Here is a 12,070-nt window from a genome sequence, read left to right on the forward strand (position 1 = left end):
TATGAATTAAATCTGCTGATTGTAGTAGAAATCACAAGTGCTAGGTTGTACACTTATGTTCTCAAATTGTGCATAATTTTATAGTACTTCCAATGCAATAATGCTGTCAACATCAGAAAGTAACTGTAAAGAGATGGTTTGAAGAGACTAAGAGTGAAACAAGCCCAGCATCAATTTCCAACAATTCATCTCATGAGCATCTGTGCAATGAATGGAAGACAGAATCAGGGCATAGCCAACATGTTATTCTTGATTAGTGGAACTTACTGATGTTTTAAAGAAGTGGCACAGTATTACTAACTTTCTACCAAAAATTAGTGTCTTCTAGAGCAGTACTTCCCAAACTGTGGGCCGCGGTCCCCTTTGGGGCCGTAAGTTTAGTTAAGGGGGCCGTGAAATAATGAAAACAAATTGAAAATGTTTTAAGACTAAGTAGTTTTTTTTATCTTAAAAGAAACATATTTAATTTTTATTATTTCTTTTTTGTTATTTTTTATATTTTAATGGGAAAAAAAAATCACACATTGGTGCTTGCTCACAAAGTTTGCTTCCTGCGTATTTCAGCGCTTAATGAATATTAGTAAATATATGCTTATTCATATAAGTTTCATTTCAAAGCAGAAATCTAAGGATTGCAGTTTCAAATATTTCACCTGATATTGACTTTTTGTGCAGCAGTATTGAAACACATCCATTACATTAAATTGTTATTAAACTTCTTTTATGTTTTTAATTCTTTCTTTACTACAAATCATTTTACATTTCATGTGCTTGTACTGCAAATGTACAATAACAATATCTGTATAAAAATATGAGATAATGTGCCATGCCAAATGTGTATGTAAGATGCTAAAAATGTAATATTTGCATTTGATTTTTGCAATATTCACTGCATATGTTTTGTATTGAATATAAATACAATAAATATTATAATAATATATGTCTATATTACGATTTTTTTCGAGGGGGGGCGTGAAATATTTTGATTTTTGCAAAGGGGGCCATGACATCCAGAAGTTTGGGAAGCACTGTTCTAGAGTACAGTGGAGCAGTTATTACAGCCAGGCAAGACAACACATTAACTCTGTAAATAAGGACATTTTGATTTATGAGTTCCATTACTTTTGATAAGTCTGTGTATAATACAAAAATCTTATCAGATGGAACTGATTGCCTAGAAATCCAAATAGCACAGAGTAAAGTTCTTACCTCTGCTTGAATCTATTTACAATATTATGAGCTAATTCATGATCAATAGATGCTGTTATAGAATAGCAAATTTTACTTCTTAATTTAGAAAAAACTAAATAAATTAAAAAAAAAATTAAATATTAAAAGATTTTAGTTTTATACCTCTTCCTGTAAAATATTTGAACTGGATTCAGCAGACAATTCATATAATGGAGTACTAACTGGTAAAGAACCAGACTGATAGTTGACTATTGGTGCTATATTTGGCTCAAATGACTGAAAAGAAAAATTGGAGGAAAATCTTATATGTAATATGTACACAAGCACAACTTATAAAATTATTTTAACTCGAACATGTTCATAAATAAAATCTAAGGCAAATATGAAAGTACAAAATAATATTTCAGAGAGTAGGAGCCTCTGTTAGTATAAGCATTAGTCTTTCAGATTTGTAATAGCTTTTATATAGCATAGTCATTTTTTTCCACTTAATCTTATATGAAGGGTTACCTAACACAATGTGATAACCCTGACTTGATCTAATGATAGTGGCATATGTATTTCTTACAGTAATTAAGATGAATGTTAACAATTCTTCATGACTATCCAAGTAGCAAGACAATTCACACATCCATGAACATGGCGAAGGATAAAAATAAACAAATCTGCACCCTCTTACTTGTACAACTAACTCAAAATTGTCACACTTCACATATCCTTCCATCTAATCATGGATAATAACGAGTTCTATAGATTTACTCTCAACCTATCTATCTGTGCTAATGAAGAACCACATTAATCATTAAAAAAACTGACACAAATACAAATCTCTTATATTTTTATATACAAATACACCTGTATAAGCCATTACTCCTATTAAAGATATGTTTCCACCTGACACTATCTTCTCTTCACCTACTTTACTTTTGCTAGCAAGGCCAAATTTTTGATATGGCAAGAGTTGGAGGCTGTCTCTAGGGAATACTTCATGGGGTAAGGCTATTACACAGAACCAAGGGAGATAGAATGAAAGATGAATGAAAGTAGAAAGTTCAGAGAGTTAGCAATTCAACCATAAAACTATCTTGGGTAGTTTGTGTTATGCCCGGTTTACAGAAATGGGGAGAATGATGAACAGTGCTAATAGAAATAACTACAGAAGAAACAAAACATGAACCGATAATTTAGCCCAAACTACTACTTTTGAAGGTGTGCTTAAGGGTCAAAGCTGTATAACTGAGAGGAGACCTCCACATAGCCTTTAAAGGAATGCGGAGAACCGACCAGGGCTTCTGACCTAATGTCCAATCCTCACCTTCTCGTGGTGTACCCTGTTGGGTATCTACCTGGATACTGAACGAACGAGGATGGGCTGGCAATTTGGGATTTAGCCAACCAAATTTTATTCTTATTGGCTTAAACCAAAATACAAAATGATGATACAACATGACAAAATTTCATTCTGGCTGGGGCATCGGCCAGTTAAACCCCTGTTGTTTTCACCAGGGCACAAGGGCAAACAGCGAAAAGTCAGCTACTGGAAAAAATCTGAAAACACACCCCAGCTCAGCATCACCAGATTTCAAGATCGGTACTATCAACATAAGAAGCCTGAATGGCAAAGAAATGGAGCTAGCTAAGGAATTAGATAAGTACCAGATCGACATAATAGGGGTGACTGAAACAAAAAAGACAAAATCTGGTGAGATCTTTCTGAGCAATAAATACAAAATGTTATATTTAGGCAATGACAATCAAGGAAAAGAAGGAGTAGCCATAGTATTCAACACTAAATACGAGGCTAATCTTCTTGAATGGCAGACAGTCTCAAGGAGAGCGATGTGGGCAAATATCAGAATGGGGAATTGGACAATGAGACTTATTTGTGCCTATGATCCCACAGAAGGTTCTACTAAGGTAGAAGTGGAGGAATTTTTTTAAGGCTTTAGAGAAAGCAACTGACACAATGAAAAAGGAAAAGTAGGTCCTTGCTGGGGATCTAAATAGCAGAGTAGGAAATGATTATCAGACATACAAAAATATTTTGGGAAAATTTGGAGAAAAGAGCAAAGCTAATAATAATGGCAAATACCTGTTGGATTTCTGCTCAGGACATGGACTGGTTATTACTAACACCATGTTCCAACATAAAAATGTACACAAATTCACATGGAGAGAAGAAGCAAGGAATAAGAAAAATCTCATTGACTATGTTATTGTTGAAAGTGATGTTTTCTCCCTGGTGCAGGACACCAGAGTGTACAGAGGATTTGAAATTGGAAGTGATCACTATTTAGTCTTCAGCAGGATAAAATTGAATTTCATATTGAAAAGAATAACATGTAAGAAAGTTTTAAAGCAAATAAAAGTTCAGCAGTGCTCAGATGTGAACTGTAGACTAAAATACACAAAGATTATAGAAGAAAAAATGAAAGAGTTTGAGAAAAGGAATCAAACCTTGGAGATTCAGTGGTAAGCCTTGAAGAAAAATCTGATTGATTCAGCCAGAGAGGCATGTGGTGAAGTTGTCTGCAAGGATAGAAAAATCAGAACTCTATGGTGGACACAGGAAGTTAAAGAGGCAATGAAGAAAAAGAAAAAAAGAGTATCAAAAGTTCCTGGCAAATAAGTCAGCTTGTGCTCTTAGAGAATACAGAGACAAATGTAAGAAAGCTAAACACTGTGTAAAACTAGCTAAACAAAAGTCATGGAAGGACTTCGGCAAGAACATAGAAAATAAATATCAACAAGGTGGCAAAATATTCTGGAGGTTGTTGAAGAAGTTCAGAAATGGAGGAAAGAGTGCTGTAAAAGGAATTAGAGATGATAAAGGTGACATGAAAACAGGAGAAAAAGATATCCTTGAAGTATGGAGTAATTACTTCGAAAAATTGCTAAATGAAACAAGCAGTGATAGCACAGTGGTAAAAAAACACTCAACAGGCATACAGTCAGGAATACATATTCATACTTGAAGTAAAAAAAGCCATCAAAAGCCTGAAATGTGGAAAGGCAACAGGAGTAGATGATATTTGACCAGAAATGCTAATGTATGGAGGTAAAAAAAGTCATACAATGCATAGTTCAGAAGGCCTGCACAGAGGGACGATTTCCCGATGATTGGAGTAGAGCTCTTATAGTACCCATATATAAAAAGGGAAATAAAACTGAATGTGAGAATTACAGAGGTATTTCCCTACTGAGTGTTCCTGGAAAGATTTATGCAAGTATACTTGAGAAACTGTTGAGAAGAATTGTGGAAGAGAAGCTTGGTGAAGAACAAGCTGGATTCAGGCGAAATAAAGGCTGTCAGGATCAGATCTTCACTTTACAACAAATAGTTGAGAAATAATGAGAATATAAGAAAGATCTGCATTTAAGTTTTGTAGATATGGAAAAGGCATATGACAAGGTGCCAAGAGAGAAGCTATTCACAATATGCTACAGTTATATGGTGTGAATGATGCAATATATCAAGCAATACTTAGTCTTTATTTGAGCTGTAAGTCAGGCAGTTAGAATTGAAGTACAGGAAGATGGCTTAATGTTAACTCTGGTGTGAGACAAGGATGTACATTCTAAAACTTGATTGTAGCTTAAAAATATCAAAGCGCTTTACATCGATTTTTACAGAGGTCAAGTCCCACGAGAACTGTAAATAACCTTGTTTGTTTCTATGTTTTTTATGCTAGATATTTTTGTAAGTAACTCTATGGGAATTAATTGTATTTACTCCTTTAACTAAAGTTTCTAGAATGTCAAAAACAAAGGCTTTGCCATCAGAACCTTGTGTAACAGCTATGTATAAAGTGCACAAGAAAGTTGTTTTTGATAAAGTGCGTGTAAGAGGTGGTTGTGGGCTCTGAGCATAAACATCTTCGAAGTTTGTATCAAAGAGATCCGCTAGTTTCAGAAAAGTTTCCAATGCCCAACAAAACAAGGAAAAAGGGTGCACTGACAAGAAGAAAGAACAGGCCGGCCTTATCAAAAGGATCAAAGAGAAATGCTGATTTTCTTCGGGGTTAACAATCCTTAGTGCAAGGTCAGGAGAATGGAAAAATAAAAATAAAACGAGCCAAACATTGGAAGGCAGTTGTCGGAAGAGAATCATCAGAAGTCGGCAAAAGAAGAGAGAGAAAGCCCCAGTTACTGAGTGGAGGCAGTCGTCGGCAGAGAGTCATCAGAAGTTGGCAAAAGAGGAGAGGAAGGCCACAGTTACTAAAGAGAGGGGCAGTTGGTACCACAGCAGAGGGCATTCAGAACCAGAGCGGAGGCTAGTTCGGACTCTGCCTATAGTCTGCAGAGTCCGAACCACAGGCAGTCGGCTGAGAACCAGAAGTTACGGCGAACCAAAGCCAAGAGGGTCATATGTCCTTTTTGCCGTGGGAAGTGAACCGGAGTCAAAGGCCGCAGAACGATCTTCAAGCTTGTATGCTGAAACTTCTTGCCTGAGCTTTTTGAATACTGGAAAAATTGCAGTCCAAGGCCTGCCAGTAATCCGAAGAACCCCCTTGAAGCACGACTCTCCAGATGAAAGCTTAGGCCTGAGGAAAGAAAAAGGCATAGAAACTTTAATGCAGAACCTTTCGAAGAATGCGTGACAAAGTGCCTCTGTAAATTCAATCTTTAATGTACATTCTTTTTGTAATCTAGGAGATATGTCATAGATGGGCTGATAAGAAATAGAAATAACTAATCTTTAGAGTCCTCTGATTTGTTGTTGACAGGAATATAAATTGTAAGATAACTTGCCGTAGCTAGTTATCTTACAAAGTGCCTTAGACGATAGAAATATAATATCTGATAATGTTGGAGTCTTAACAAGTAGCAGTCTGATTTGGAGGAAAATTGTAGATAGGAAGTTAGTAATGATGTAAATTTTTCATGTAGTATTATCATATCCTGTATACCCCCTTGAGGCTACATGGTAGGAATTTGATTATGATTACTTCTGAACAGCATCAAGAATTTTTCAAGGTTACATCATTAGGTGAATTTGTTATCTGTACAGAGTTGGTAACTAGACAGATGAAAAATAGAGTTGGTAACCAGACAGATGAAAAATAGAGTTGGTAACCAGACAGATGAAAAATAGGCATCTTGACCAAAAGACATTCACTTTAACATTCCTTGCTCAAGTGGAGTGGATGCTACATGACCATGGATGATTTTGTGGGAAGATGAGGCTCACTTTCACTTGAACAGAGCTATGAATACCCGCAGTTGCTGTGTATATGCTACATAAAACACCCGCATGAAATCCAACAAATTCCTTTGCAATCACCCAAAGTTACTGTCTGGTGCAAGCTTTCATCTTCATTTGTCACTGGACCATTCTTCTTTGAGGACATTTGCCAGTCAGGTCCTGTGACCTGCTCAGTTACTGCTGAGAAGTATCGCAATAAGATAAATAATTTTGCTGTGCAACAGCTACAGCAGAACCTGTGCATGAATTCAGTCATTTTCATGCAGGATTAGGCCCTCTCCACATTGGCCAATCTGTACAGGAGGTTCTTCGAGAACATTTCACAGAAGTCAGAGTGATCAGTCGTGTTTCCCACTGTATGGCTGCCTCGTTCATCTGATCTGACTCCCCCTCTGTGACGTCTGGCTCTGGGGATTTCTCAAAGACAGGGTTTATCGGGATCATCCTGAGAACTTGCTATCGAAGAAAGACAGCATGATGCAGCATGTGCACAACATCAGCCTCAACCAGCTGTGCTCTACTGTTGAACATATTGGTTTGCCACAAAGGATGCAGTTTATAGTAAAGCAAGAAGAGCAACATGCTTAACAGTACAGCCCGTGAATGCATAATGGAAGTAAATAAAAATGTGTTATTTATGCTTGTGTCACTTTTTTCCTTCTTACACACGCAGAAAAATTACTACATCTACATTTGGTATATCATAAGCTCCTCTGGTGGTGAATTTTGGAACTACCCATTTCTCTCTCTCAACATTGCTTCTGCATGACACAATGTATTCCTGCAAAGTTTTGCAGATTAAGATTAGTGGGTGGTGCTTCACAAGACCTTAAACATGGGTACTTTAATTCTGATCACCCTGTACTTCATGGAGGAGACTGAGGTGAGGGAATGACAGGCAACTGAAAGTAGCAGATTTGGTGAGTATGTAGTCCAAATGTAAAGGAATGCTGAGCAGCTGTTGCTTGAGTTCATGTAGATCTGACAGAAATGGGAGGCATAATGGATGCTGATTTTGCTGAACAGTGGTCATGGAAATATCTGTAGAAGAGACACAATGTGGAAACTGATTCTTTATGAGGCAGGGGCCAAACTGAGTCTGTAAGAGGTGTCATTAATCAACTGAACTGCTCTTTTCTGAACAGCATCATCAAGAAAATGTAAGGTGTTAGGTGTACCACCCAAAACTTGGGAACAGTATTCTAAGGTTGGCTGGTCTGGAATTTATAGAGGATAAGTAACTGGTCAGAAGAGAACTACCATCTTGAGCAAAAAAGATCCCAAGTTTTTTGGAAGCTGAGGATGCTATAAAATTGATATGGTTATGCCAAGAAAGGTGTGGAATAAGGGTCAGTTTGAAAAGAAAGATATGGTTTCGACTGGTGAGCTGAGAATTATCAAAAGTGAGTGAGAAAAGTCAGAGGTTTTTTTTTTTTTGCAAGAAAACAATCAAAGCTTGTTTGAGATAAATGTTCAGGGCATTTATAGATGATCTTGAAGCTTGAGATGTCTGGCCATTGCAAGGCTTGCTGTATGAGTAGGATGAGTAGCAAGTGCTATAATCAGCAAAACTATGAATAGGATTTGCAGTCAATGTGAGTGGGTCCTTTATATAAATCAGGAAGAGAATGAGCAAAATGAGTCCTGAGGCACACTTACATTAACAGGAAAATCTGAGAGACAACTGGCAATCTAATAACAAAGGTGGGGAGGGAGTCAGTTCGTATGGATGGTAATTTGTTGAAAAGCCATTATAGTCAGACCCTATCAAATGCCTTGCATATGTCAAGTGCATCAGCAGTGGTTTTGCCAAATCTTTCCATAGCACAATCCTTTCTTTTCCATAGCACAAGTCCAGAAGTGAGCGATGCAGACCAGGAGATTGCCTGTGATCTAGATTGGTGAAATTCATACTGGTGGTTGCTAATTAGTTCACAGTTCTCCAGTTGTTGAAGGAGTTGACAGTTGATGAACTTCTCCATTGCTCTCTGGACAAACTGATGTGAGAGCAACAGGTCAATAGCTTGATGGCAGACATTTATCACAATTTTTTAGGAACTAGCTGTATAAGCCATGCAGTACGATGGATGACAGCTGAGTATAATATAGTGTATAGGTGATAAAGAAAAGATGTTAGTTCAGGAACATATCTTGAACACAATAGGTGGGATTGCATCAAGACCAGCTACCTTTTCGGTGTCCATGTTTTAAGGATTCTTCTGATGACTTTCTGGTGGAAGGTCACTAAAGGCATGCAATATAATGTTCTAGGCAAGGAAGAAGGTAATTTACCTTGATCATCTATGGAGGAGTCGGAAAAGATGAATGAAGCTAGGACATTAGCTGTGTCTTTAGGTAATGCTATCATCATCATCAGGGTGAGAAAGAGCTGAAAGCACATATGGACAAAAGTTGCAACCAACAACTTTTTCAAAATACCAGAAGACTCAAGTTATTATGATTAGCCCTATCAAAGTCAAACATTGTCCTTTTAATGATGGTCTTACAAGTGGTGCAGGCAACTGTGTAGGCTGTGAAGGACACTGGGGTTTTGGTCTTAAGCCACTTAGGATATTAGTTAATTAGATAGGCTATGGCTGTGGTTTTTTTCTTGGAGCCATGGCACACTTCTTGGAAGACCAAAGTTTAGATATACAGTGGGAATTTTGAACTGCATGAGGCATGAATGCCTCTTTTTCTGAATGGTGACAGCATGAGAATATGCAAAGGTCACATTATGGTATGAAGTCTCAATACTCTTTTCTGTATGGGCAACAGGTTTAAGAATATCTCCTCTCACTGTATGTTCCCCTGCTCTTTTTCTCTTCACCCCTGGCATACTAGCACAAAAGTAAACAAAAAAAAAAAAAAAAACAGAAAACATCAAACATTTCAAAAAAAATTTAAAAATCTGACAAAAAAAAAATCTTCCACATACAGTTCATCAACATTCATGGTATAAACACCAACCTAAATTATGTGCATCATCTGAATCCTGTTTTTGATTTCTGCCACAACCACCACACCACAGTCCGCCTTAACTGTCCAAACACCCTAAGCAATTCTTTCCACCACACAGGTGGTACGTGTGCTTTCATGTGATCTGACATTCCTTGCTAGCAAATACCTAATCTTGAACATCTTTTTTTTTGTTTTCTGACCTTCTATGGCTTAAGTTTTCCCAGCCTCATTATGTTTGATTCATCTTTTATCCACAAAGCTTGATTTCACACAATACAAATTCCCCAACAACAAAGTCACTTTTTTTGGCAACTTTAAAGTCAATAATTCTAACTGGTACATTCTTTTTTTTTAAATTCCACTGACCAAACTGGAAGAGAAGCAGAGAAATTTGTAAAATAACAATTTACAATTGCCAGCCTGATTAGCCGCTCTCCAGCCAAAAGACTGTGGGTTGAATCCCAGCATGAGCATGGATGTTTGTGATTTTCTGTGAAAATACTGTGAAAATATTATTATGTGACACCCTGGAGGGTGTCACATAATAATATAAAAAAAAAAAAATCATTCATCTCCTAACCAAGATCCCTGACAATTCTCTAATCACTCCAGATCTTTTCTTAACCATTCTCCTTCCAAGTACTGTTGAGGTCACTGCTGCTCTTGGTAATTCAGATCCCAATGTCATCCAAGTTTCATCTCTTGTGGAACAACTTCTCAACCATTCAGAGCTTTGTGTAGTTTGGTACTGCAACAATGCCAGTGGAATGAGCTCTGTGACTTCCTGTCCTTGGTCAGACTCACTGTTTTCATTCTTCAGATCCAAATAAATGAATAATGACAACATGTTAGAATGGAGGTTTCATTTCTCACTGTTCAAAATTCTCATCTTATATCCATAGCCATGATTTTCCAAAAGAGTGATGAAATGGGTAGTGCACATAACGGACTTTTATTGCATACTGAAGTGAGATGGCTATCCAGAGGAAAAGCATTACTGAGGCTTTTTGAACTTCATAGTGAGTTAATGGTGTTCTTGATGTCACATAATTTAGGACAAAATTTTATTAAATTATTAAGAAATTCTTCATGGCTGATGAGGCTTGCATATCTATAGCAGATATTTTTACAAAGTGCAATGAAATTAACTTATCATTACAAGGAAAGAATATTACAATTTTTAATACAAGAGATAAAATTGCATCTTTTGATAGGAAGTTGCAATTCTGGATTTCTACAGTTGAACAGAATAATTTTGATTGTTTTCTCACCTTGCATGAATTTTTTAATGAAATAAATTCTAAAGTAAATGAAAACTTTTCTAACATAATTTTAGAACACTTGCATAACTTACAATCAACCCTTCTGCAATATTTTCCACAATCCAGTGAGGAAAATTCCTGGGTTCTGAATCTATTTACAGTGACAGTAAGCCAGCAGGCTTCATCGTAAGTGATTATGAAAATCTAATAGACTTAATTAGTGACCCTGATTTAAAACAAAAATACAAGAAACTGCCAATAAATGATTTCTGGACAAATTTAACAGACGAGTACCCCGGCGTGTCAAAACTAGCTATTCTTGTCTTACTTCCTTTTACAACGACATATTTATGTGAGGCAGGATTTTCATATTATGCTGCAACCAAATCAAAGTCCAGGAACAGACTCGATGCTGCACCAAATATGAGAATTCAACTTTCTAATATTGTGCCTGATATCAAAAGAATTTGTAATTCAAAGACCCAAAAACATTGGAGTCATTAAGAACTTAATTTGCAATATACATGTATATACCCTAGTTCATTTTACTATTTTTATGTGTTTTGTTTTTAATAATTAACATTTGACAATAAATATTTGTTTTTTCTTAACACTTAGATTTACTCATTTATTTTATTTATTATTTACCTACCCTACAAAACCAGCGCACAGGAGAAAAAGTCTTATAACAACTTGTAAGTACTTATAACATAAATTTTTGTTGATCAGAATAGGATATGTCAATGAAAATCAGTACAAATTAATTTAATGATGGTTTAATTTATGTTTAATTAATTATCAATTAATAAATAATTATCAATTAATAATAAATCAGCTAAATTACCAATTAATTATTAATTAATGCATTACAAAATAACCAAGGTGTTCTGTGAAAATTTCAGGATTTGTGAAGTGTTCCATCGTAAAAAAAGTTTGAGAAACCCTGCTCTATGTCATGCCTATTGGTCCTTTGCAAAAGCCACTTGGGAGAACTTTTGTCCAACTGACCACATCTGGCATCATTCTTCTCATCCAAATTAAGATGCAGAGATGAAGGCAAATCACCTCCTCCTTTACTGGAATATTGCACTGTAGCCTTATGGCAGAAAGACATCAGAAGAATCTCAAACAACCTGGATACTAAAATGGCTTCTGGTCCTGATGGAATTTCACAGATGTGCTCAAGAGATGTGTTCCCTAACTAACCTGTTCTTTATCATTTGCACACTATATTTATACTCAGCTGGTAACCATTCTACAGCATGGAAGCAAGCCCACATACAGCCAATTCAAAAAAGTGTCTACCATTGCCCTATTGCTCTAGCCTCAGTGTTGTCCAAAGTAATGGAGGTCATAAACAACTTTTTTTGTTATCTGGAGAAATACCAACTAATGAACAATCAACAATATGGATTTCACCAATTAAGATCCACAGAAGACCTAGTCTACA

General features: G+C 36.3%; 1 protein-coding gene across 2 annotated transcripts in view; it reads right to left on the reverse strand.

The window, feature by feature from the left end:
• LOC150101178 (uncharacterized) overlaps window positions 1-12,070 on the reverse strand; it is a 322,911-nt gene that overhangs the window by 134,837 nt on the left and 176,004 nt on the right. For both annotated transcript variants that reach the window (XM_090401128.1, XM_090401129.1), the window contains exon 10: window positions 1,354-1,467. In XM_090401128.1, the coding sequence (XP_090257254.1) occupies window positions 1,354-1,467 (114 nt within the window). The remainder of the gene's footprint in view (window positions 1-1,353; window positions 1,468-12,070) is intronic.

This window comes from Typopeltis vanoorti, chromosome 12, assembly GCF_054136105.1.
Source record: "Typopeltis vanoorti isolate ZY-2024b chromosome 12, IOZ_Tvanoo_1.0, whole genome shotgun sequence".
Taxonomy (NCBI): domain Eukaryota; kingdom Metazoa; phylum Arthropoda; class Arachnida; order Uropygi; family Thelyphonidae; genus Typopeltis; species Typopeltis vanoorti.